Below are 26,427 nucleotides of genomic sequence, written 5' to 3' on the forward strand. Positions count from 1 at the left end.
CAGGGAGGGAGGGCAGAGCAATGCCAAGAGCGTCGTGGGCTGATGTGGCTGGAAAGTGCTGGGCACACCTCTAGCAGGCACGGGTGTCCCTACTGGACCAAGTTACAGATAGCAAAAATATCCACAACAGGGTTGGCCCAAAACACCCCGCCCTGCAAAAATACCATCAAGACTACAGAGCCAGTCAGAGCCCAGACCCCCAGCACCCCCGCGTGCCCTGGCTCCAGGCCTCACTCTGCACAGAAGTGCTAACCACAGGTTTACTGTGGCCTTCTCCACGTGGACAAGGAGGATGGCAACGACAGGAAACCACGGCAGGTGGCCACGGAGCCTGGGTGGAGGAGCAGGCCCGGGGCAAGGCTGCCACTGTGGGACCCAAACCTCCGCTGCCAGGGACCAGCGCAGTACACAGTCCTGGGTGACTTAGCCACCGGCCACAACACACACAGGCCACGGCCACACGGCCTAAGGGAGGACACAGCCACAGCTCAGGTGTGGAGTGGGGGAAGCAGCCCAGGCCCACGGCCCCCTCCCAGCCCCACAACCTTCACGGGCACCTCACCACTGCCATTCCAAGCAGGCCCTGGGGAAACTGAGTCACTGGGTGAGGCCACACCTGGTGAGCTGGAACCCAGATCCACAAGCTTAGCTCCTGGCTCTGCCTCCACGGGGCAAGCACTCCATCTTTACAGAGGAAAGCGTGGAGGAAACTGACAGGGAGCGTGCTGCAGGCCCTGTGGTAATCTGCATTCGCTGCCAGACACGGCAGGCAGCCACCCACAGGGAGCCACGGGGCCAGGCGGGTGTGCAGCCCACACATACTGCGGGTCGGAGGCAAGGAGGCGAGGGCCCAAGTTACCCCACTGGGACCTGATAGAGCCCACGGTGAGAAGCCAAGGCAGCCTGAGCTCAGGGCTGAATGGGGAAGACAGCTGGCCGCGCAGGGCCTCAGCAGTGCTCGAGGCTGGACTCCGGCCCTCAGCTCAGCCAGGAACCAAAGTGATGACGTCACCGCCAGGTCCCGCACCCCACACCGTGACTCAAGGTCCAACCCCACCGTCCACTCTCCGCTTCCCACAGGCAGATGCCAGGGTGTGGCAAAGCCCCACCACTGACCAGCCCCAGGAGACGAGGGCAGACCAGGGCCAGGCAGGACGGAGGCCCCAGCACAGCACGCGGCGGAACCGCTGCAGTGACAAGGGCGTCCCTTTGCGAATGCCTGGCCACACAGTTGGCCAGATGTCTGATGAGAGTTTAATGCAAATTTATGTGCATCTTACATCACTGCATTCTGCTGCAGCAAATTAAAAACAACATGAAATTATACACTGAATAGTCTGGACTTTGACTCTGGGCCAGGGTTGGGCTGGGCCTGGCTCTTCTCCATGCGACTCTTCTCAGTGCCAGCTGTGTATGTGAGTATGAGAACATGTGTGTAAGTGTGAATAGGGGGTGTGTGCATGGGCGTGGGAATATTTGTGAGTGCAACCGAGTCCCTCATCTAAATGGCGTGTGTGAACACGCATGTCCACAACTATGATGCAAACATGTATGTATCTATATGAATATGTAAGTGTGTGAGCGCGTATATGAGTATGTCAGAGCTGTGTGCAGACAGCTGTGTGTGAATGTGTGTGTGCAAGTGTAGTTTGTGTATGCACATGCACATGTGTGTGTCTCTGGCCCACTGGCCTCGTCCTGCCCAGGCCCTGCGGGCAAACTCTGCTCTGCTGTCCACCAGGACCGGCGCCAAACCATCGAAAACAAAGCTGCAGAACTGCAAGCCTCTCGTGGGAAGCGACACTGCATGGCGCCATCCAAGCCTCAAGGCTGCTGGCAGCTGACACCCTCGAGGCACTGTGACCTGCGTCACAGACCCCAAACATGCCTGGGCCCTGGGCACAGGACTGCTGTGTGTCACAGAAGAGACAGATGGAAACTTCTAAGAGCTGATGATCACAGACACACACGGGTTCCTGCAGGAGTCCCCAGACCTCAGGTCTACAGAATCGAGGACTGAGGGGGAGACGCCCCCCACCCCGTGCCAAGTGGCTGCTCATGGGAAGCCCCATCACACACGCCCATTGACATCACGGGACTGCAAACATGGGCTCCTCCTGGACCCGCTCCCCAGCATCTGCAGCTGCAGATATAAAATTCCTTTGCAGTTCATAAATCATGTATTCACAGAACATTTCCTCTGGCACCAAGTCCAAATAACAGCCCTCAAATAAATCAGGTGAGGAGCGTCTGCCATCCCCCATCAGTAGGCAGGAAGCCGCCCACATGGGGCTGGGAGAGAGAGCTCCGAGAGCAGCAGGGACAGGCACTGGCCGGTCACAAGTCCTGACCCCACTGATGAAAAGGAGAAACCATGGACCTGCTGTGCTTCCGACAGCAAGTGACGCCCACATCACTGTACCAGGCCGGCCAGGAAGCTACAACAAGGCCATCCAGGGCCTCTGGCCCCGCCCAGCTCAGGTCCCCTGGCAGTGGGAGCCCCAGCCCTGCTTTTCGCCAGGCCTGGAACACCTGCCACCACCTGAGGGGGACAGGCAGGGCCGTCCTGCTGCCCAGCTTGATGACAGGCCCGCCACTCGAGCCCTCCATTGGGAACCCGGTCTGCACGTGGCGTGGCTTGGTGGCAACCAGCCCCAACCTGTCCCTCGTGGCCCAGCCACACTCCGCACCACATCCACGCCTGAGCCTGGGGATGGGGCCACTCACCTTCCCGAAGTCACGAACATCGAAGAGATCAAAGGGGTCGAACAGCTCGCTGCTCCTCAGCCCAAACTTATCGTGGCAGACTTTGAGGAAGGTGCGGATGTTCTTCAAACACAGGAACTAGAGACAAGAAGGAGGCGGTTAGTACGCTGGCAGGCCCGTGGACTCACAGCGACAGCAGCCACGAGCGCTGTGTGTGGACACCCGCTCTGGCACAGAGGGACAGCCCAGCGGGCAGCTGAGAACTGGCCAGGGCTGGGAGAGGGGCTGGGTAGAGCCCTGACCCCTGCTGGCCGGCCCGCGGTCCAGAGCTGCAAGGCCTGACAAGGCCCCGCGGGAAGATGCGTCCTCCTCCAAGGAGCTTGAGACGCAGCTGGCGGCTCCCTGCTCCCTTCAGCTATCACAAGTGTCCACCCCACACCCTTGGCCACATGTGCCCAGCACATCCTAATGCTGACCATCATGGCCTGATGTCAGCAGGGACGGTGGAGCGTGCCACACGCGTGACTCCCGGCAGCACTGAACCCCTAACCACTCCAAAGCAACGGAGCCAACAGCCAGAAACCATCCCACAGGAAGCCCTACAGCCCGGGAGCAGCAGCAGTGTAGCACGAGGCCAGACCGCCCACATCACATCTGGGTCGCCTCCTCTCTACCCACCGTCCCACAGCTGAGTTCCTGTCCCAGCCTGCGCGGGCTAGACGTGGACACGGCAGGCATGCGGGGAGGGGCTGGCGAGCAGCAGCACTTCCAGGCCTCATGCAGAAGCAGCCGGCAAAGAATTTCACCAGGCAGCTGGTGGCTGGCCCTGAGTTCGAGTCCCACGTGCACAAGTGTAGCACATGAGACCGGGAGGGTGGCCTGGCTCCTGAGGCCTGGTTTCCCAGTGTACCTGCCTCCCTGGGCTAATTGTGTACCATGCCAGCCCACAGGGGGCATTTGGCACACGGGGGCCATCAGCCCCCCAATGCAGGTCAGCATGGGTATGTGTAAGGCTGGGACCCTGGCACACACGGCCCAAAATGGCCCAGGACTTCAGACCACTCATCAAACCCTCGAGGGACAAACTGCACAACCTGGAGAGAACCTCAGAATGCATCCCCACCGCCCCCAGAAACGGACAAACAGCAGACTTGGCCAGACAGAGGTCAGCAGGAGTCAGAAATGAAGACTCATCCTCAACACACGCTCAGGCTGCACAAACCAAGAGCACGGAGAGCACCACAGGGGCACGGGCTCCGACGCTCACCTCCGTCCCCGCAGCAGGCAGGGCCCCGGTTCCCTACCCCGGACAGGCTGGGCCCTGGGCAGAGACCCACTCCTGTTCCCCGACGTCACTCGCTGCACCTGCACCCGTCTGTCTGTCCCTCTGCACACTCTCTTCTGAAGACCCGAGTTGCCGGAAACCGACACTCCCTTACACCTAGGCACCTGAGCCTGCGTCTCCTAGGGACAAGGGCGTCCTCTCCCTAGCCACACAACCCCTGTCAAAACCGGGACAGGGACGCAGAGGCCCCACAGAAACCGCCAGACCTTACACTCCTCACTCTCACAGAGGACAACCCAAGGGTCCCTTACAACAGAAACAAAAGTCTGGTGCAGGGCCCAACCAGGACCACACGCAATTTGAGCTGCCACTGCTACTCAGCCACCGTGAGCCTAGAGCGGGATCCTCCAACAGAACTCTAGAATGATGGCAACATCCTCTGGATTTGCTGTCCAAGAGGGCAGTCACCACACGCGTGCTCACCAGGCACTCAGAATGTGGCTAGTCCAACCGGAGCACTCAGTTTCTCACCCTATTTTAACTAAATTAAAATCCACTTTTGGCTGGAACCTGCTGCTTTGGCAATGAGGGTCTCAAAAGGCTCCTTAAGCTGCGTCTTCAAGGCTTGCTGATTCTGAGGGACACAGACCCACGAGGGCAAGCGATGTTGGGCTCCACTCACAGGAAGTCCCCAGGGCTGCTCCTGGTCCCCTCGGTGTTCAGGAAGAGGTCTCTCCCTCTCCCTCTTCCTCTCTCTCTCTCTCTCCTTCGTCTTTTTTCATGAGTACACGTGTGTAGTACCTAATGTTTACATTCCCCATACAGACCTGGTCCATGCACAGAACACATCTTAATTTCTTTTTTATCCTCTGTCCCTCCTGCCCTCCTCCCACTCCATGTCTTGGTCCCCTCCCCTCGGAGAAAGATCTTTCTCCCTATTTCCTATCATCTATCTTTTATCTTGCTTTTTATTTACACTTTGGGTTTGTAATGCAAGCGGAATCGTGATATTTAAGCTTGTGTGAATTTTATGTTCTGTATGCTTTACTGCAATAAAAAGATAAGATTAAAGACAGAGAGGCAGACATGGAGACTGGAGACAGACACACAGGGCGAAGGCCACGTGACCACGGAAAGCAGGGACCAGAGTGACGTCACTCTGGCCAGGAACGCCAAGGCTGGCCAGCGGCCACCGAGAGCTGGGAGAGGCTGCACTTCTCCCCCTAGGAACCCCGAGAAAGACAGCCACGCCCGGCTCTGACCCCAGGCTCCCAGCCTCTGCCACTGAGACAGTGAGCTCAGGGCACATGGGCAAAGCCTGGCCTGCAAACCTGCAAGGTGGGCCCAAGCAGGCAGCCCCACTCTGCCCTCTGCGTGTCCTGCTCTGGGGCTCACACTGCAGCTTCCACACTGGCTCAAGTATTTTCTGCAAACGGCCATCTCTAATTTCCACAGGGCATTTATTTTAATGCCTCCTCAGCCTCCCACTTTAGAGGTAATTACACAGGGCCTGACCATAATCACAGCTGGCCAGGGCAGGCTTCCTTTCAGGCTCAGATGAACCCGCGTCCATTGCCCAGGGGGCCTGGCCTCCGCTTGGCCTAGCCCTACCCCACCCTTGGCTACTCTGGCCAACCTAAGCTTCAGGAATCCCTCCTGGTGTTGCTCAGTGCCCGTCCCGGGCACCCAGGCCAGGGCCTGGAGGACTTCTAGCATTGGAGTGACAGGCTAGGGATAAACGAGCTGCTCAGTGGCTCTCGGCCCCACTGTGCAGAGCTGGTGCCCGAGGCCCAGCCCCCTTCACAGACTGTGTCCCGAGGCCCCTCGTTTGTGTTTATTCATTCTGTTTACACAAAGGGAAACTGAGGCAGCTAGCATTAGGACCTCAGCACCCAACCCGAAGGCGGCAGACCCAGGAACAAACCCAAGTCTGCTTCAAGACAGGGCCCCTGGGGGAGGGTCTGGGTGGGGTCAGTGCCAGGGCCACCCCTGTCAGCATCCACAACTCCTCAGTGGCCCACCTCCTGCTCTCCTTCACCCGAACGAGCAGAGCAGGGAAACTGAGCCCCAGTGGGGAGCGAGGGGCAGAGCCAGTCCACATTCTTCTCCCCCCATGGCCCCAAGGCCCAAGGGAACAGTCCGCTGGGCCTGGCTGCTCAGAGCCATGCTGTCCCAACAGCAGAGAAATCCAGATTCTAGAAAGGGACCCAAAGGTCGGGCCGAGAGATGGTGGATGGCTTGGGATGCTCCTCAAGTGTGAGGGCCACCCAGCTCGGGTGCTGCTGGACACCCGCTCGGTCTCGGTCAGCCCCTTGGATCTGATCGGGCGGAACCAGATCAGTGCCAGACACAAGGCTCAGGCCAGACTCAGCCAGCTGCCCGGTGTCATCTGTCATTCAGCCTCAGAGGAACCTGGTGGGGGGCGGAGGGACACGGGAGGTGCGTGAGGGCCACCACGCCCCCTTCTGTGTGCAGCTGTAAAACCAACCTCCCATAGTGGAGACAGTGCTCCCTGCCCCACTCAGGACCACCTGGCAGGTTGGGGAGGACAGCCCGAGTAAGGGAGGGGCCCCAAGGCTGTGGGGACCCTACTGCACCCTCAGGGCTCTGGGCACTGCTGGACAGACTGCCTGGCCCTCTGGGGCTCAGCCTATGCTGGACACTGGCCGACCTCGGACACATGAGAGCAGAGGGGGACTCTGAGGCCCCGGAGGGGCTCCCTGGCCGGTCACACAGCACCACCTTCACCAGGGAACTGAGTTTGAACACAGGCAACCTGAGCAGGCTGACCACAGTGTGCCCAACATCATTTTTAGTGCCTCTGCTTCCCCTGTAAGGCACAAGGGGCCAGGACTCTGCCCCCAGCTTGACATGCTGCAGTCGGGTCAGGACAGCGGGGCGCCCAGGTGATGGGGTGGGCGTGGGGGGCATCCTGTCTCACCGCGGACAGGAGATCTGGGCTTCCTAGGCTAGAGGCTGCGCCCTCCCTGTGGCTGGCTCCTGCTCAGGTGGCCAAGACAGAGCAGCAGTGGCTGATCCCGCCCAGTGATGTGGCCCCTGCAGACCTTCACCATGAGCACCTGGACATCTCATCTCTACAGCGAGGCATCCGGTCCCTTCCCGTGCTGACCCCTGGGCATTGCACATGCTGACTCTTGGCCACCACACAAGCCCCGCTATACTCGGGGTTTTCCAGAACTCCAGGGGCAAGGCCAAGAGCCCCACCCCTGGCTCCTCACAGCAACCTTGAGTCAGTGAAGGGATTGTCAATTTATAGAAGGAGACCGGGGTTGGGAGAGAGCCCTGCCCAAGGCTGCTAGCTAGATGTGTGAGGCACAGCTGGCACATCTGGGCTGCTCTGCCTCTGAGGCCAGGTCGCTGACCCTTACGCTGCCCTCTGTGAGTCCGATCAGGGGACAACAGGATTTCATAAAGAAAACAGAGCCAGGTGCGGGGGTGCACAGCTGTGAACCCACCACTCAGGAGGCTGAGGCAGGGAACTGGCTGCAAGTTCAAGGCGAGTCTGGGCTGCACAGTGAGTTCAAGGCCAGCCTGAATTGCAGAGCAAAAGAAAACAAAAAGTCCCGTTAAAAACATTAAGCCGAAGCCCAGCCTTTGAGTCCCCTGCCCATCCCATTCAGGAGCTCTGCGTCCACCACGGATCCATCCCCTCCAGGGACTCTGGTTTTGAACCCCAGTGAGCAGATGCAGAATCAGGCGAGAGGAGGACAGTGGCCAGTGGCCTGCAACTGCAACTGCAGCCCAGGCCGGGCCCCCGGGTCTCAGCCTGGCCTCGTGCCCCTCAGGCGTCCCTGGCTGCTGTATCAGGAGGCTGCCAGCAGCCCCCAGGAGGGATGCCCCTGCCGGGCGCCTGGGGACGGGCCCTGACTCTCCACTCACAGCCACACCAGCTGGACAGTGGGAGAAGAGCCCACCCCACCCGCCGTGCACAGAGGCCTGGACACCAACCCAAGAGGGGCGGCACGGCAGCTCCCAGGGTCCAGGGAAGAGACCCTCTCTGCAAACCTCAGCCACCTGCAGAGCCGGGGTCCCCAGGCTCCAGTAAATGCCACGGACACAGGGAGCCTCCCAGGACTCTTCAACAACTTCACACCAGTCGCAAGCAGTCCCTGCACTTGGGCTGGAGTCGAGTCATGCTGACTGGAACTCCAACTGGCAGCAGCGAACGTCTTTGATCAATAAAAAATGGTAAAGCGAATTAATGTCTTGTTTTATTTATGCCATGCTTGTTCCAACAACCATTTAAAATAGCACTGTTACTGCTGTCAGGTGCAGCTTGTCAGAACAGATCCAATTCGGGGCCCGCGGGAGGTGCACGGGTGACCTTGGGTGACAAGCTGGCCAGACGCTCCACAGCGTGCGTCCTGGGCCCTCTCGCTCCCTCCCGGTCCAAAACACCCTGTGCAAGAGTCCAGGACCCAGGAGACAGACAAACAGACATCCACAAGGCATTCTTAGGTCCCCCTGGTGTCTCCCCAGCAACAGGCTGCGCAGGGCTTGCGCCCCCCTCTGCCCAGGTGGAGACCCTCCCAACTCTGCCCAAAGGGAGCAGACAGGTGGGAAGGGTGCGGCCGCAGCCACACATCAGGACCCTGCCAGCCAGCCAAGCTCCGATGAGGAGACTGAGGCTCTCGGGGCCCGGATCTGCCTAGAACCGACCTGTCCAACTCTGCAGCCCCTGTCATCACCACCCTGCTGGGCTTCCCCGGCTGTGCCCAGGGCCACTGTAGCAGCCGCTGTGAAGGCACCAGGCCCTCGGCACTGAGTCTGCTTTGATGGCCGGGAAGACTCCGACTCGGCTCCTGCTCCCGCCATCCTCTGCTGCAGGCGGAGAATGATCCGTGCAGTGTCCGCACTCGATTATGTCCGGACGATTTAACAGGAACACGTCCTCGCTCGAGCCCATTTCCCCGGCAGCGCACTCAGCGGGGACAAGGTGCCAGCCAGCCATGTAATGGGCCGGGCTGCCTCCATGCAGGGATGGGAGGCCGAGCCGGGACGCCCCTCCCCCAGTAGCCAGGAGCCAGGCTCCCTGTGTGCCCACCGAGGCTGCAGGGCCGAGCAGGCAACGGGCAAGGGGGCAGGCAGCGTCCCCACCACCCTGCTGGCCCAGCATGGCGTGGCAGCAAGAGTGTCCAGGTCAACAGTGCACTTATCTCCTGACACTGCACAGCCCCCAGGGTGGCCGAGTAGCTCGTCCTGATATGCCTTCCCGAGCACCCCCGCATCCTTTTCTACAGGTGAGGGAACAGCCTGGGGACCCCCTCTCCCGCCTACTGAGGGAGGACCCAGGTCAACCAGGGTGTGGGCCAGTCCTGGGGGGAGCCCAGCCCAGACCCCAGGCAGGAGGAAGGGGCCACGCCATTGGGTGCACGGGGAGCAGCACATGGTCTCAGCCTGGGGGTCCCTGTCCCTGATCCCCGCTCTCTGGGCAGATGGCACGACCTCCCACCCATGGAGTGTCGAGCCCTCCCTGGAGAGCTGACTGTCCAGCCAGGACCGACAAATGGACTCAAATGCGTGGCCTGGCAAGGACCCCTCCCATCCTCCTCCCAGTGTGCCACCTCTGGTCATGGGACGCCAGAGTCTGGATGCTGCAGATTGCATGCTCTGGGGCTCCGCGCCTTTACTGGCCTGCATGTTGCCGCGTGTCCTGCTTCCCAATCTCTTCTGTTTCAAAAGTGCGCAGCCCTCCCCTCCCCCACCTTCCCACGGGCTCTGTCACTGGGCCACCTGCTCACCCACTCCAGATGGTGCTGTGGAAGGAGAGGGGCTTCCCAGGCAACTCCAGGAGGGGCTCAGCTGGCTGCTGGGGGCAGGGCCCTGACGATGGGTTTGACAGGTCCGGAGTCGAGACCTAAACTCCAGCCTGAGCCACAAATCCCAGGATGTCCCCCAAAAGCAAGTGGAACAACAGTGCCTGTGGCCACAGGGGCCCAGGAAGCCCGGATGTGCCCGGGTGAGGAGTCAAGCTCCCAGTCAAAGGGAGGCACAGTGCTAGTGCTTCTTCAACACAGTGCTCTTCAACACTCCAAGACAGGTCCACCAAGAAAGCCACCTCAAAAAAGCTCCCAGGCGGGAGTGAGTGGCCAGAGGACAGCATAAGACTTTGAGGGCTCTGTGTCCCCATCGGTCCACAGGCAGCAGACACCAAGCAGGCACCCCCTGGGTGCCAAGCCTGCCAGAGGGTCCCCAGCTCCGAGGACACAAACCAGGGTCCAAAAGGGCTGCTCTGCACCTGCTCTCCCCCCAGCCACCCCGAAAGACCTGCTCAGCAGCAGCTAATAGCTTCTTTGAGCCTGAGGAACAAAGAGAGGCCCGGGGTATCAGGGCTTCAAGGTCAGGGCCAAAGCAAAGGTTTTCTGCAAAGCTGGCCGGAAATTGCTTTTCTAGTCTCTCTTGCACAACCATCTTCCCTGAGCCGCTTCTGATCGCTACAGGGTACAAATCCCCCTCTCCCAATCTCTAGGAGAGATTAGCTCTGCACTGCCCACTGCTGCAGCCACTGTCGTCTGTGGCTCCTCCCCTGCGGGGATCTGGCCGTCAGGCCACAGGCCCGGACCCACAAGCCATCTGCGAAACTGCTGCTTGTCCCAGCCACTTCAACTGCTCCATCTCTCCGGCCCCTCTGCGGAGCAGCCTCGGAGATCATGGCACGGTCCTCCCAGTGCCTCCTCCCCGGGACTGGGTACAGCACCTCGGCCAGGCTGTGCCCCGTGCCCGCTGAAATCAAAACCAAACAGGTCCATCCCTTAGTGGCCTGCACATGCCAGATGAGCACTCTCCAGTTCAAGGAGAGGCTTGTTAGTTATTAGCCTTTCCTGCTGCACTGCAAATACAGGAGAAAAGTAACTGCAGTCAGGAGTCCCCAGGTAGGAGGGCAAAACCCAGCCCTCTGCCACATCTGGGGACCCATGCAAGGGCCGCAGTGGGCAAGTGACTTCTCACTCTGGAACGGCCCTCTGCTCCCTCTACACCGAGTCAGGACCACAGCTGGGGACACCAGATGTACCCTAGGGGCCCCCCTGAGCCCCGAGGACAAGCCCCATTCCCAGGAGCCGGCCCCAGCCGGACCCCTGGAGACCAGAGTCCATCAGCAGCCTCCTCTGCACCCAGCAGTCTGCGTGCTTCAGGGCCCTGCTCAGCTCGGACACCTGGGCTCCACCACACCTGCTCAGAGCCTCAGTTTCCCTCTGTCAGCTGCAGTGGTAGCAAACCCCACTGACATCCTTGCCACCCCCAGCGGTCACTGACAGCTCTGGAATGTCCTCATCCCAGCACAGTGCAATGGGGTGGTGGGACCTTTAAAAGGCAGGGCCTAGAAGGAGGAAGTGAGCATGTCCTGGGAGAGGACAGTGACCTCAGCCCCTCCTCTTCTAGGTGAGCAGCTTGTTGGCAAGGCCTGGGGTCATGGGGACAAAAGTCTGGAATCCCCAGCTCTGGAGGCAGGGTGCAGACAAGGGGGTCCAGACTGCAGTCCTCAACTCTCCTTGGCTCCCAGGGCAGACACTGATCCTGGGTGGGTCCCCTGCACACAGCCTCATAACACCCAGCCATGCCAGAGGCCACCTCTGATGCCATCACACTCCGTGCCATGAGTCCGGGGGACACAAACAACACCAAGCCAGCGGGTTGAATGGTGAACCCCAAGAGACGTGTCCTGACCCGGAAGCTTAGAAACAGGGTATTGCAGATGCCACTAAAGGAAGGATTTCGAGACCATCCTAGAGTATACAGCGGCCCTAAGTCCCAAGAGGAGTGTCCTTAGAAAAGAAGGAGCCTGGCTCACACCTGTCAGCCCAGCTCTGAGGCAGACGGAGGCAGGAGGAACACAAGTTCAAGCCCAGCCTGGGCAGCTCAATGAGACCCCGTCTCAAAATAAAACTTTTAAAAGAGGTAGGGATGTAGCTCATGACAGAGTGTTTGCCTGGCATGGTCTAATTCCCGGCACCGTAAGGGACAGGGATGTAGCTCAGTGCTCCTGGGGTTCGATCCCCAGTGCCAAAGAGAGGGAGGGGACAGACAGGCTGCATGAAGGAGGCAGAGGCTGGAATGATTCGGCCAGACACCAAGAAGCACCCAAAGCCACCGGGATCCCAAAGGGGCAGAAGGGTCCTCCCTTCTGGGTTTCTGGGGTCAGAACTCAGCAAGCCCAGATCCTGCCATCTGTGAGCACTGGTGATGCAGCCCTTGCATCCAACCCTGAGCTCCACTCCACACGAGAGCACTCGAAAACTGCACGGAAGGAACGCAGGAGTGTGGCGAGGAGAAACTAAGCCAAGAGTCCCCGTGGAGTCCCAGCCTCCATCCTGGCCCCTCTGCTACTCACACTACACCCTGGCTGGGTCCCTTGACCTGGGATGGCCATGCTAGGACACCCACTGAACAGATTCTGGGCCCCAGGGCCCATCCAGGGCTCTTTGGGGAGCAGAATCCCCGGGGGCCCGTGGGTGGATGGGGAAGTCGGGAAGCCTATGAGGACCGCACCCCTGGGGAAACCAGGTGTCCAGCGCCAGTCAGACCCCTGAACTGGCCACAGTGTCCCTGCGAGTTCCTGCCCAGTGGCCAGCCAGGCCGCCTGACCCACAGGTAGGCAGCAGCTCAAGGACCCAGGAGCCAAGAGGACCAGAGCAGTCCCCTCTGTGGAAGCCACCACCACTGGCCAAAGGGCTGGAACTGGGAGACAGCGGGGACCCCTCCCCTCCCCTCCCACAAGTGACATTTTAAGCCCTCACCACCATCAGCGCCAAGGGACATAAGACTTCTTTCTACTCTGAGGTGCAACACTGCCCTGTGCTTGTGGGGGCCCCGCCACAGGTGTGCGTGCCCGTGCACACTGCAGTGGGTGGTGGGTGAGCCTGTGCCCGGCTGCGGGGGGGTGCACCCACACACTGAAGCCAAGCAGAGGCGTCCGCAGGCGGACGAGACTGCAACAGCCCGTCTGGCCCCACACCGGCTGTTCTGCTTTTCTAACGCTCTGCGGTTGCGTTCACCTCACTGTGATTTGTGCATAGTAAACGCAAGTTTGGCAAAGCAGACGCCCCCCCGCCAGGCGGATAGGTCCCCCAGTCAGAAAGGCGGCACTGGGAGGGAAGCTCGGGCAGATGTGGCCAAGCACCTGCCTGGCCCGCTCCTTCCTGTGCAGCACCTGCCCCGCTATGGGAACAGGGGACAGGACCCCACGTGGCTTCCCCGGTGACTTGGACAAGGGCCTGCCCCTCTCAGAGCCTCAGTTTCCCCACCCAGGGGCCGGAGTTCTGAGGAGGAGGGAGGACAGGAGGACTTTCCTCCCAAGGTGGGGTGGTTTGCGCCTTGTAAACCGTACCCTGGATGGCCCAGGTCCCCTCGGCCACACCCTGCCACCCCGTGGCCCTGGCCCCAGGACCTCAGGCATCCAGAAAGCTGCTGATTCTTTCTGGAGCAGCAGCAAATCCAGCCCCAAGAGAGGGGGACCGGGTCTGGGGGACTCTGCCTTTCCCCTGCGGAGTCGCTTCTTGTTTTGCTGTTGTTTCTTTCCTCACCAGTAAGCATGGCTTCTGGCATTTCGCAAAAGCCATGTCCACTTCGGGCTGGGTGTGGGCGGAGCGGATCCCAGCTCAACCGTGGAAACAGCCCTTCGGCCTGAGATCCGCCTTCTTCCCACAGAGCAGGCAGAGCACAGGACCAACTGAGAAGCTGGAAATTCTGGTCTCACCAGCTCCGCTGCCGCCAGCAGCAGGGGAGCGGGGAGGGACTCCAGCCCAGAACAGCTGGGTCAGCTGGGTCAGGAGGGCCCACTGCAGCTGCTGGGGACCCGGAAGGGCCCACTGCCCACCTACCGCTTCACCTGCCTGGCTCCTGCCAAGGCCACCCGCGGTGTCTCTGCCTTCACTCCTGCCCTGCAGGAGCAGCCAGGTGGGGACACCGAGGCCCAACCTGGCACTGGAGCGTGTCCCCTCCAAAAAAGGAGCCTGAGGCACAGCCCAGGAGACAAACTGCGTCTCTCCCTCCCAATGCAGAAACCAGCACTCCCAGGTAACGGGGAAGGCAACACAGAAGCTTTGGAACCAAAGGGCCTCCCCTACAACGCCACCGACTGACCGGGGCATCGCTGTCCAGCCCTGACGGAGGGGAAGGACCCGGGAGGGACACCGGATCTCCTCGCTGGCACAGGCGTGTCCTCAGCTCCCCCCTCCAGGTCCCACCCACTAGGCACCGGGTGTTTGCAGTTTCACTTCTGAGAGGCTCACGCTGAGGGCGGGCTCCACACAGAGGGTCTTTCCCACGAGGCTGCCTGGAGGAGGGGAAGGAGGAAGAGGAGGGGAAGGAACAAGAGGAGGAGGGGAGGAAGGAGGTGGACGAAGAGGGGAGAAGGGGCCAGGGAGAGAGGGGAGAGGGGAGAGGGAAGGGCCAAGGCAGGTGGTCTGGGAAGTCACCCCCGCAGGCACAGTGAGCGTGGAGGAACCTGGGTCCCTCGCACACAAATGTCAGGCCAGTGTGGGTGGGGAGGCCTGTGCTGCCCCCCTCAGCTTCCTAGCCACAGGATCCGACTGTCACCACCTAAGGGCCTCTGGCTCCACCAAGAGTGGCTGGGCCAGGGGACCCTGGGGCCACCTCTGCCACCTCATCCCTCACTCTTCACTCCTCCGCTCATCCAACTCCTGCCAGCCCCACTCTGCCAGTCCCACTCACAGGCCCCTGTCACGCCTGGGAAGGGGAGGGCACGTCACCACCTGCCCCGCCTGCCAGCCTGGCCCAGGTGTTATTTTCGGCGGGCAGCAGCCTGGGGAAGTGAAAGGGCAGCAGAGCAAGTGGGGCGGACTAGGGGGCACAGAGAGGCCCACAGCCCAGAAGCTGGGGGTAGAGCCCCCTCCGAGAGCCGGGGAGAGAGCAGCACAGACAGCGATACGGGAGCTACAGCCACTAAGGCCACCAAGACCCTCCCCAGCCAGGCTGCAAGGGGACCCAAAGCTGGGCCAAGCCCATCACCCCCTTCCCACGAGGGCCCAGGTGCCCCCGAGCAGCTGGGCAAGAGGAGGAAGCTCTACTATGTACTGCTGAACTCCGAAAGGACATCATCCCAGCTCCCGGAGCCTAGTCAGGACCGTGCTGGGAAGGGGCCCTGGAAGATGGACACGGCCCAGTTCTCAAGAGGAGGTCACGGGCCAGGGCGGGGCCCGAGCCACCAACCACAGTCTTCCTGAGAGATGGACAGGAAGGACACGGGAGAGGCCACTGAGGACGGGAGAGAGGCTGGGTGATGTGGCCACAGCCCAGGGGCTCCCAGGCCATCGGAGCAGAAGCGGCACAGAGCCTGCCGGGGAAGGGAGCCACCCGGCCCATACCTGTGTTCCGGCCACCAGCACCAGGACAGAAAAAATCCAAGTCATTTGCTGCAGCTGCCACAGGACTCCCTCCACACAGGGAGCGGCCGGGCCCCTGACCTATGCCTGCGATAGATGTCATCACACCAGACACCCACAGACCCCACAGGGCTCCGATAGCTCACTGTCTGAACCCTGGCCCAGTCCCCACCGAGGGGTCTGGGGAGAGGCCTGGGGACACGGAGGACCCCGCTGGAGAATGGCACCCACAGACTCACCCCGAATGCCACCACGGACCTCTGACCCGCCCTGCTGCAGCGTCCGTCCCCAAGGCCTCTCCTGCTCGAATGGCCCTGCCAATTATCCCGAGCAGGAAGTCAGGCCCTCGTCTGCCAGAGGAAACGGGGAGCGGACAGCCGGACTCCCCTGCACCAGGCCTGGCTCCCACGCCTGCCAACAGGCCGGAGGGAGTGCCTGCAGCAGGGCGCGGCTCCTTCCTCCGTGGACAGCCAGCCTGTGGGTGCTGCCTGGCCCCAACACACTCAGAGCAGGGGCTGCAGGGGCCACGCCCGCCCTCCCCAGGTCTTCAGCCTCAAGGCCAGCTGGGAGGGACACCTACGGTGCGCTGCTTGTGCCAGGCCAGGAAGCCAGCGGGTCAGGACAGGCCGACAGGGCGCAGGCAGACCTCGGGGACTGGGAGAAAAGCGGGCACCTTCAGGGCCCGGGGGGCTCAAGGACTGGAGGCAGGGTGAGCTGGGGTCACAGGCCCCTCTGTGGACGCGTCATGCACAGGAGGTCAGGAGCCTGCTGACCCGTGAGACCTGGCTGAGGCCACGGCCACCAGCCCCTTCCTCACCCTTCCCTCCAAGCTCTGCAGAGGGTGCTGCTGACCGGCTGAAGCTGGTGGAAGACGCACTAAGTCACCTCTGCGTCCTCTCTAAGTGTCCCTAAGAACTAGTCACCCCTGACCAGCTGAATGCTACACCTTGGGCCCTCTGATCTTGGCCCATCCAGAGGACTGGGACCCTCTCTCAGACCAGGCCCCCAAGGGCCCACGCCAGGAGCTGGGCCCACCCCAGGAGGCAGGCGGGGCAACGCAGAGCTCGGTTAGGGTCCCTCGACGTGGGAACCATGGCCTCTGCAAGCTGCAGTCCCCGCTCCACCCAGCAGCATCTGGGAGCCTGAGATCCCAGACAGCAGGGCGACCCTGCCACTCCCTCCCCTTTCTTCTCTGGGGTCTGTACAGCCACCCCCACCTTCTGGATACAGGGCCCAGGGGCTGGCTGAGGAAGGTGCTGGCCACGAGGTCACAGCAAGGGCTGGGTGGCCGGGACAAGGCATCCACACAGGCCGGCTGAGCATCAGGAAAGGCCTGGACCGACAGTACTCCTCCCACGAGCCCCACCTACTCCCCGGCCCCACCCTCACTGCCTGCCCCATGAGGGTGCCTGCCAGCCCCTCAGCACTGTCCCTCCCTCCTCGGTCCTGGGGCACCCCTCCTGAGTGTTCCCCAGCCACTGCCACCCCACTGGACAGCCTCACGGAAGCCAGAGGCCAGGCAGAGGGAAGGGGCACCACACACAGTAGCACCAGCTCCCCTGTAACCCTGGGGAACAGCTGGGAGCAGGGCCTCACTTAGGCAGAGGGACAAGGAAGGGACCGCCCCCAGCACCCACCCTAGGGGCAGGCTGAGCTGGGGGAGCAGGCTGGCCCTCCGCCATCCCCTGGACATGAGGACAGTGAGCAGGCGGGTAGGGTACCCAGAGGACAAAACCCGAGCAGCCGGTCCTCAGGAGCAGGCCGTCTCCAGGGCCACAGAGATGAGCTCCACACTGGAGTCAGCCAGCAAGCCTGCCCATGCCACCCGCGGTTTCTCATGGCAGTCCACACAGGGCACCAGGACAGGCCTCCTCAACAGCAGGGCTGTGGACACCCATCACAAACGGTTGCCTATGTCGCCTCTGGAAATTCCAGTACCAGCAGCCACTCAACACCAGAGTGTGAAATGTCCATTTTGCCACAGCCAAAGTGAGTCAGATGTGAGGCAGGCATGACAGGCACAGGGGGAACCTGCTTGTGAAACTGGTGACACAGCTCCAAAATACACTTGATTTCAGACACATCTGTATTCGTCAGCGTTCCCGTCACTGGGACACAATACCTGACACCCACAACTTACAGGAAGAGAGGTTTAATTAGGCTCATGGTTTCAGGGGATTCAGTCCATGGTGGCCAGCCCCAAGGCAGGAACATGGCCAAAGGGCATGGCGCAGCAAAGGTGCTTAGTTCATAGCAACCAGTGCCAGAGAAGAAGGGGCCAGGGATCAAACCTAGATGCCCCCAAAGGCCATACCTCCATGACCCACCCAGAAATGTGTTCCACCAATCCCGGGTGGATCCCAAAGCCAGGCAAGTTGATCCTCCACCCTAACAGTCACCATGTCCAAATATGAGAAAATACACCATCGTGGAATCCGTGAAATCAGGTACATAGGAAGAAGTATGGGCCAGATATGGAGAGGGGGAGAGCTAGTTCCACAAACTAAGTATGGCACCACCACCGATCTACAAATAAAACAACGGACACATCAAGTAATTGCCCAGAGCTCTCCTTCAGGTGGTAAGAGGACTTGAAAGCTAAAACGTATACAGAGCTACACAGAGAAAGATATGCATACATATGCACACATGGAGAACTTGGTATGCCTGTTTTCATGACTAATTGTATAGAAGGACATTTTAAACGATTTTAAAAAAACCAAAACCCACAAAAAGTATGAGGCTCAAAGACTCAGTTCTGCAGAGGAAAAGAGAAGTACACGGGGCTAGGCCCAGTCAGGGTTCACTCCTGGGGGCACCAGGCCAGGAGAGTGGCCAAGTTGGGCCATGGGGTGTCAGCACATAGCTGGTGTGTGGGCTCGAGACTCCCCTGCCCCTGAGCCTCGGCCACCGCTCCCAGGTGAGAAATCAACGAGGTTAGCGCGAGTCTCAACTGCACCACTGCGAGGTCATTTGCTGATTAAAGCTTTACCGGATCAATTGCAATAAAGGAGGCCTCAAACATCAACCCAAGGCTTTGCTGTTGGTTGCTGCAGCAGAGAACACAATGAACGCCAGGAAGGACAGCCAGGAGCCCAGGGCGGGCTATTCACGGACGCCTCCCTCCAGACCTAGCTTCGCAAGAGGTGGCTGCGTTTGGTCTCCCAGGCCGGGGTCAGGCTCACAGCCCCCAGGGCCATTCATCATCTGCACCCAGGTCCAGCAAACCTGGATGCCAACCACGATGCACGCCACAAAGACAGGAAAGCAGCCGAAAGCTCAGAGCCTGACAGCCCCATCTCCATGCAGCCCATACCCCGCCCCCGGGGCCCCGTCACCCTGTCAAGCCCATCTGGGGCCTGTTCCTCTGCCCTCCCTCTGCCCTTCCCCGCAACCCCCGAGCACATCCATCTCCCAGACTGCAGACGGCCCCTCTTGTCCGCCCCAGCAGACCTAAGCACAGCACGTTCTCTCCACCCTGCCTGTGGCTCCTGGTGCCGGATGGTGCAGACGCCCACCTGACCCCTCACTGCCCTGCCTCCCTGCCTCCTTCAAGACAGTGGGGCCGGGGATTTAGCTCAGTGGTTCCGCTGCCTGCCTCGCAAGCGCAAGGTCCTGAGTTTGATCCCCAGTACCAAAAAAAAAAAAAAGACAGAGCCTCTGCTCCTGTCACCTCCTAAAGACGTGCGGAGAAGCCTGCGCCCTGGCCTCAGCACCTACTGCCCCTGCATCCCCCCCCCAAAGTCTGCAGGGTCCTCGAAGGAAGGACCAGGGCTCACCCATTGGTCCCTGCCCAGCTATATCAGGAGCTGGGCAGTCTGACCACTGGGCTATGCAGCCAACTGCAAAAATGAAAGCCATGCCTGCCAGGCCCCAAAGCACATGTCACATGAAGAGCCATCTCCAAAGGAAGGACAGGGCCCAGCCACCACGTGGAGGGCTTGCTGGGAGCCAGGGCTGTGGCCACACGGCCCTCACCCCGTCGCACTCGGCCCCTCCTGCAGGATATCCAATAACGAAGAAGCCTGTCCACGATCACACACCGCCACGTCCCACGGTGGGGCCCTGACCCCCACCAGGGCACCTCCCCTCTCCCTGAAGGAGGACACTCGACGGCAGCCATCCGTCCTCACCCCTTGAAACCCACCCCGGTTGCGGCCAGCCACACCCAAGCGGGCGTCCTTGGGGATGGGGAGGGGATGGGGAGGGGATGGGGGGCCCCTGCTCCAGGCCCCCACCGTCCCGGGGACAGCACCCCATCACCGCTCCTCCCCGCTCTGGCAGCGACCACAGCCCACTCTCTCTGGACCTCACCAGCTAACAGATGTTTCGTTTAAGCAGCTAAATGACCACAAAATACACCCAGAGAGATGACAGGCCGATCCCTCCCGAGGTTTATTTGCATGAGGAGGGAGTGGTACGAAGACAGACATTCTATCTTCCCTTTTGTGAAAAAAGACAGAAAAAAAAGACAGCAGTTGCCAGCACATGAATTATGGATAGCAGTGTTCAGATAGGCACAAATCCTGGCATGTGGGAGCCAGTTGGTGCTGCTGGGGACAGGGTGCTGCGGCTGCAGGGCTGGGGCCAGCCCACCTTCTCCCATGCACTGGGCCTATGTGTCGAGTCATCGAAAGGAGGGCTTCGGTCACAGCTCTGACAGGCTGTGACTCGGGGGGCCCTGCACCTGGCCAGGTCCAAATGGCTGCAACTGCATCACCATCCCCACAGCAGCCCGGAGCAGCCTGCACGGCCTGGCAGGTGACATCTCTGGGCCCAAGGACCCCAGTGGGGCCAGGTGCTCCTGGCCACCCCCTTCAGTATGAACAACTGTCCCGGCAGGACCTACTGCCTGCCTGCCCGCCTCCCAGGCAGCAGCCTGGGCCACCCTGTGTGTTCCAGGCCACACAGCACAGACACAGGGAGGCTGAGGCCCAGAGCCACTCCACCAGGGAGCCGACACACGGCTGTGACACGCTGGACATGATGTGCTGGCCCTGTACAAGCTGATTCCCACGCTGCCCGGAACAACCACAAGCAGGACATGGGACCCAACACGCAGGGCAGATGCAGCCCAGGAGCTGGGCCACAGCCACAGCCCCAGCTGCCCACATCACACGCCACACCCAGGCCACCTGGGCCAGGCTTGTCCCCAAGCCAAAGGTGGCTCCCCATCCTAGAACAGGGTCCCCCGGAGACAGAACTCTCCCGGCAAAATGGGGGCCTTCAGGGCAGGCCTGTGAGTAGGTCCAAGCCCCCAAACCATCACAGGTGGGGGCGGCTCCACCAGATCTGTGAGTTTCCACACCCTCGGGCACAGCACGGAGGGACCAGGCCCAGTCTCCTGACCCCAGAGTCCACGGTGACTCATCCACACTCATGACACCCCCACACCCTCGGCCCGGAAACCATCTGAGGCTGCACAGACCAGCCAGACCATCTCACACGTGTGTACAGGTCCACACGCATGCACACATGTACGCACATCCTCACAGGCTTGCATGCTGTGCAGGGGAAGCTCACGGCCCAGCTCGATGCACTCAGTCATTCTCGCCCCAACACAGGGCTCAGCCTCCTGCACGCGGGAGTGCTGCTAATTAGGGCTCGAGGAGCCAGCCAGCCCCGCCGCCCACCGCCCCCGGACATGGCCCTTGTGATGTGTGGAACAACTGTGAACTCCCAAGGAAACCTACGTCCTTATTAAAAGCAGACACCCACCGCCTGTGCCGTCCCGCCAGCCCAGCCAGCCGAGCCAGGACACGCCCACCTCTGGGGCTGCTAAAATCGGGACCTGTCAGCGGAGCAGTGGTTCCCAACGTAATTACAGAGGCAGACTCGGAGGCCTGGGTTACCCTCCCAGGGCGAGGGAGCCCATGTCAGACAGCCTCACTGAAGGGATACCCCGTCACAGCCGAGGCCACTGGGACCCAGACCTGCAGCAGGTGACCCAGAGCTCAGTGCCCACCGGGCCGGGTGAGGGGCTCCCTTCCTGCCACCACCTGGAAACAGAGGGGGCTCTGGGAACCCGATCTTGGGGGGACAAGAGAACCCGCAGGGACCCCAGGTAGGTCAGCCCTGGAACAAGCAAGACATGTGGACCTCATGTGCAAGGAACACAGACGGGGCACTGGGGCGAGGACCCCGGCGCCCAGAGGCACAGAACCCCATGACCCATCCTTAGGCACCTGGCCCTGCCTGGCCTAGCACGCAGCATGGCCACAGCTTCACCCACTGCACGCCAGTACCACTGTGAGCAGGAGAAACCGGTGTAGCCCAGGAAACTCGAATCTGTTCCCGGGCACAGGGATCCCCTTTCTGGCCGGGCCATGGGTGCCCTCAGGGGCCCCCGGGTCTTCAGTGAGCTTGCACGCCAGAGTGAGGTGTGGAGGGGAAAATCCCTAGCTCCATGCAGCTTTCCCCCAGGCCAGGTACTGGGCTCGGAGCCCTGGGTGACTCTCAGAAGGACCTGTCTACGGAGAGGACAGGACGCGGGGCACAAAGACTCGCCAGAGGGCAGCCAGGAGATGGTAAGGCGGATTCAAACCCAGCCCAGCCTCCACCCGGGGACGTGGGGCCGGGCGTCCCCTGCCTGACTGCACAAGGCCAGGTCCAGGACGGACAGTGGGTCCCCACTCTGCCGGGGACACTGCCCAAGTGGGTAGGGAGGGCAGATACGGTGTGGCCGTCGGAACTCGGCGGAGGACGTGGACGGCGGGAAGACAGCAAGTGCCCAGGGGAATTCCGTGAGCAGAGCCGGGCCACCGAGGACGACAGCCAGGAGCCCGGAGCCCGCCTAGAGGCCCCTCCCCGGCACCCTGCTGAGCTGCACCCATGACACGTGGGAGCGCTAGAGTCCAAGGCACAGGCAGGACAAGGACACAGCACACACAGGAACAAGGCACGGGCCACCTGCCGGCAGGAAGCCGGCCCTGAGGATGCTCTGATGGACCAGCAGCCCAGCCTCCTGCTTCCTCCTTTCTCCCACCCGACCCCCAGAGTCTGCCACAAGCAGGCACCCACCTCTGTGCCACAATGCCCAGCAGCAGGTGCTCTGCCAACGGGCGAGTTGACGACAGACGGAGCAGGCGAGAGAGGCCAGGACCCTCACGGGTCCATCCGGGCACTGGCTCCCCTCCCACCCGGCTCACCTGCAGACAATGGGACCCCATGTTTTGCTGGTTGAGGGACAAGGAAGTCACCTGAGCTCCAGGGCAAAGGATGAGCCCTGGCTGGGAGAACCCCTGACCCCACTGAGCTGTGTGACCTTGGGCCACCGCTGGCTGTCCCTCCCCACATGAGGGACCAGGGCAGACCCACCCAACCCAGCCACCAAACCCTCCCAAGACAAACCAGGCCTTTGTCAGCCTGGAGCCCCCAGGCCAGGGCAGAGGCGCCCGGCACAGGCACACCTATCCCCAGGAGCCAACCCAGCCCCAACACCACAGGGACAGTGGCCCCCCACACCCACTCCGTGCTGCCCTGGGCCACGGCCGCCACCTCCAGCAGCCGCCCAAGGCTGGGGCTCAGGGCCGGCTCAGGGGCTGTCACAGCAGCAAAGCCTGCAGCCCCACCTCCTGCCCACCCAGCCCAGGAGCCGCTGTGGAGAAGCAGCAGAGCGAGGATGCAAGCCTCCTTCATCAGGCAACCCCAACGACAGCAGGCTCTGTCCTCCCGGGGCCTGGTGTGACACCTCAGGTCCCCCGTGCCATCTCAGGCCAAAGTGTAGCCAGGATGATGTCGCTCCCCTGGGACAAGGAGCCTGCTGCAGACAGGTAGGAGGGACAGGGACAGAGCCCTCCTTGTGCACCACACTGCATGGGCAGCTGGGGGTGGGGAAAGGGAAGGGGAGGGAAGCAGCTGCTGCTGGGGCCCCGATTCCAGATGCCACAGGAGAGGGAAGCAAGGGCCATGTTCACCTGTGCGAGTGACCAACAGGCCACCCCAGGCCTGGGCACAGGCATACATTTTCACCCCAGATCCTCCGGCCAGCTTCGGGGTGGCCACTGTCATCTCAGGAAAGGAGACCGACCTCAGGGGACCCTGTGTGGCCCCGCCAAGCCATTCGGGCAGCTCATGACAATGGTATCTCTGATGACCTGTCCATCTGTGGCCGTCGAATCCCAGGCACAGGGTTGGGGAGGGGCAAGGTCATCAAAGTGGCTCTCAGCACAAGGACACAGCTTTGCTCTCCTCTCATCTGACACTTCCTGTTTGCCCAGCCTGTGCTGAGGGCTTTGGGGATAAACACAGACAATGGTAAACCACGGGGAAGGGCCAGGAAGGGACCGGAAGCCCTCCCGGGAACCAGAGCCAGTAAAGGGGCAGGAAATCTCCCCACAACAGGGCTCCAGGCAGAGGGTTATAGGAGCCAGGCAAAAGGAAAGGGAAAGGGAGCCCAGGAGGGGCCAAAGGGCAGTGGCTGGCAGTGGGAAGCCCCTGGGGCAGCCTACAGGCTGACACTGGGGCACCAGGGGAGGGGGGAGACCGAGAGGGGAACCCTACACCAGCAGGAGGCACCTAGGTAGGGGTGGCCAGGTGCAGTCAGAGCCACATGCTGGGTGCCGCTGAGCACAGACGATCCAGTGGGCCAGGCTGGCTGCAGGACCCTGCAGGGGGAGGAGCCTGGGACAGCCTGCTGGGTCTCTCTGGCCGTGAACATAACGCTCTTTACATTATTGAATGATTAGAGAGCAGAGAAGTAATATCCTGACGGGGACTCTCTGTGAAACTCTCTCTCCGCACGGCCCCTGTGCACGAGCACTGAGGGCCTCGGACGGAGGATGTGACCAGGCCTTCTGGGCACAGAGACCACCACGTTCCCTCTGCTCGAGAGAGACCCAGGCCAGGTGGGGCAGCAGGGAGCGGGCCAGGCCTCCACCTCCAGCTCAGGAGCACGGCCCAGACAACCAACCCAGGGACTCGGCGAATGGCTGGCACCAACGGGGTCCTCACAGCGGGCAGCCCACGGTCACAGCCCAGGCCAGAACAGTGGCCTTCACGGGACGAGCAGCCCCCAGCGAGGTCTGCTTGTGAGCAGCTCAGCCCCATTCCTGGTCCTGTGAGACCCTAACTGGGGCCGCTCACTGCCAGCCACACGCAGCCTCCTCAGATCCACCCTGGTCCAGCCCACACCCAGTTCTCTCACACACCCACGTGGCTGCCAGGCTCCGCCCCAAGGCCTGGGCGGACTTCTCACTCTGGCTCCTCTGTGGACCCTGACCAGGGCCTCAGGACCCCTACCCCCCAGACGGCCCCTACCACGGCCGCCCCAACCCCACCAGGGAGAAGCGCAAACACTGGGAAATCGGGGTTCCTCAGCCTCATTTTCACTACTGTCCCCCTGGGACCCTCCCCGAGTGACACTGTAATGCCCCAGGTGTGTGCTTGCGTGTTTTCACAGGACAGGTACAACTGTGCTCTACCTGTAAACACGTCGGCACCACCAACGATCTGATTTTCACATCAAGGGTTCAGACTGCATTGGTTAAATAAAATACATTATAGGGCCGGAGATTTAGCTCAGTGGTCCCGCTGCCTGCCTCGCAAGCGCAAGGACCTGAGTTCGATCCCCGGTACCAAAAAATAAATAAATAAGTAAATAAACAAGTAAATAAAAATATACATTATTCAAATCAATATTATACATTCTTACTTTTTTAATACGACCACTAGAATTTTTTTTGTTACCAGGAATCGAACTCAGCTCCTCACACTTGCCAAGCAGGCCCGGTGCCACTGAGCTACATACCTGGCCCTAGAATTGTTTTCTTTTTTTGTCAGTGCTAGGAATTGAGCCCAGGCCCTCACACATGCTAGTCAAGTATTCTACCACTGAGCTACATCCCTGGCCCCTTTTTATTTGTTTTTTAATTTTCCAAAAGGGTCTAAGTTGCTCAGTTGGCCTCAAACTTATAATCCTCCTGCTTCAGCATACCGGTGTAAGTCACACAACTTGGCCCCCAAATTTTTAAAGACAGATCCAGTCACGTTATATTTCTATTTGGCAGCACTGATACGAATAAGGAACAAGCACACAGGTGACCTATATGGACATATACATCACACAGACACAGTGTGTGTGCACATTGACGCATATACTCCTGTTCCCAGGTGTGACACTGAGAGGGCCTGGAACTGGGAATACCCCAGGAGCCCTGAGCACCCCTCACCCGACCCTGGCTTCCAAACTCCCCCCTCCACTACCGATCCCGGGAAGAGCCTGCAACATCTCCTGCCAGAAGTCAGCAAGGGCCAGGGAGGGGCAGAAGGCGGCCAGGGAGGACAGCGGGGGGAACTGCCCAGGAGGCAACTGCACCCCAGATGAGTAGACAGTGACAGATCACACCAGTGAAATAAAACAGGAAACAGTCCAAACTGGGAGGGGAAAGAGGGAAAAGAAGGAAGGAGGGAGGGAAGAGGGAAAGAAAGAGAAGAGAGAAGAGAGAAGAGGAAGAGGAAGAGGGAAGGAAAGGGGGAAATCCGACTGACTCAAAGTATCTATCTTTAAGGCACGTGGTAACCGCAAAGGACAACAGAGTAGCGACAAAGTCTGGCTAAATCCATCCTCACCAAGAAATTAAACTCAACATCCCAGCAACGGGCTACATCTAATCCCTGGGCCACCCTGCAGGTGACAGCCCAAATCTGACCACGGGGAGGCACTCGGGTCCCTCCACAACCCCAAAGCGGGGGATGTGCTGCAAAAAAGAGTCCGTGCGCTTCCACACTGTCAAGGTCATAGAAATCAAGAACGGTGGAGAGAGGCTGGAAGGAAACACGGAGCCGCCAACTCAACTGCAAATGGCTCAAGAGAAAGTTATTTGTACGGGAACTTTGCTAGAAGCCTGAGCTGTTTGCAAATTTTAAAAAAAATTCCACCCCAAAAGAAAAGGTTCCTAGTTGCCCTTAGAATAGCCTTCCTTTTGGGGGCCGGGGATTTAGCTCAGTGGTTTCACTGCCTGCTGAGCAGGTGCAAGGACCCGAGTTCGATCCTCGGTACCAAAAAAAAAAGCATAGCCTTCCTTTGTCTCCTCTGCACCCTAGAGCCCCGACATTGTAAACTTTGGCAAGCAG

General features: G+C 60.6%; 1 protein-coding gene across 7 annotated transcripts in view; it reads right to left on the minus strand.

The window, feature by feature from the left end:
- The window catches only part of Vav2 (vav guanine nucleotide exchange factor 2), a 120,056-nt gene that overhangs the window by 90,484 nt on the left and 3,145 nt on the right, over positions 1-26,427 (minus strand). For 4 of the 7 annotated variants that reach the window (XR_015439799.1, XM_087182962.1, XM_087182964.1 and 1 more), the window contains exons 1-2: positions 13,831-14,115; positions 2,728-2,844 (exon numbers count right to left, since the gene is read on the minus strand). Coding sequence is in view for 6 of the 7 variants with exons in the window: in XM_087182962.1 (XP_087039088.1) it covers positions 2,728-2,844; positions 13,831-14,100 (387 nt within the window). In the remaining variant the exon portion in view is untranslated. Of the gene's footprint in view, positions 1-2,727; positions 2,845-13,830; positions 14,116-26,427 lie in introns of those variants that run through there. The other 3 variants (XM_004848994.3, XM_087182963.1, XM_004848995.2) reach the window with 1 other exon arrangement.

Source organism: Heterocephalus glaber, unplaced genomic scaffold (assembly GCF_053883595.1).
Source record: "Heterocephalus glaber isolate CG9 unplaced genomic scaffold, H.glaber_assembly_v1.0 deba00001479, whole genome shotgun sequence".
Classification (NCBI taxonomy): domain Eukaryota; kingdom Metazoa; phylum Chordata; class Mammalia; order Rodentia; family Bathyergidae; genus Heterocephalus; species Heterocephalus glaber.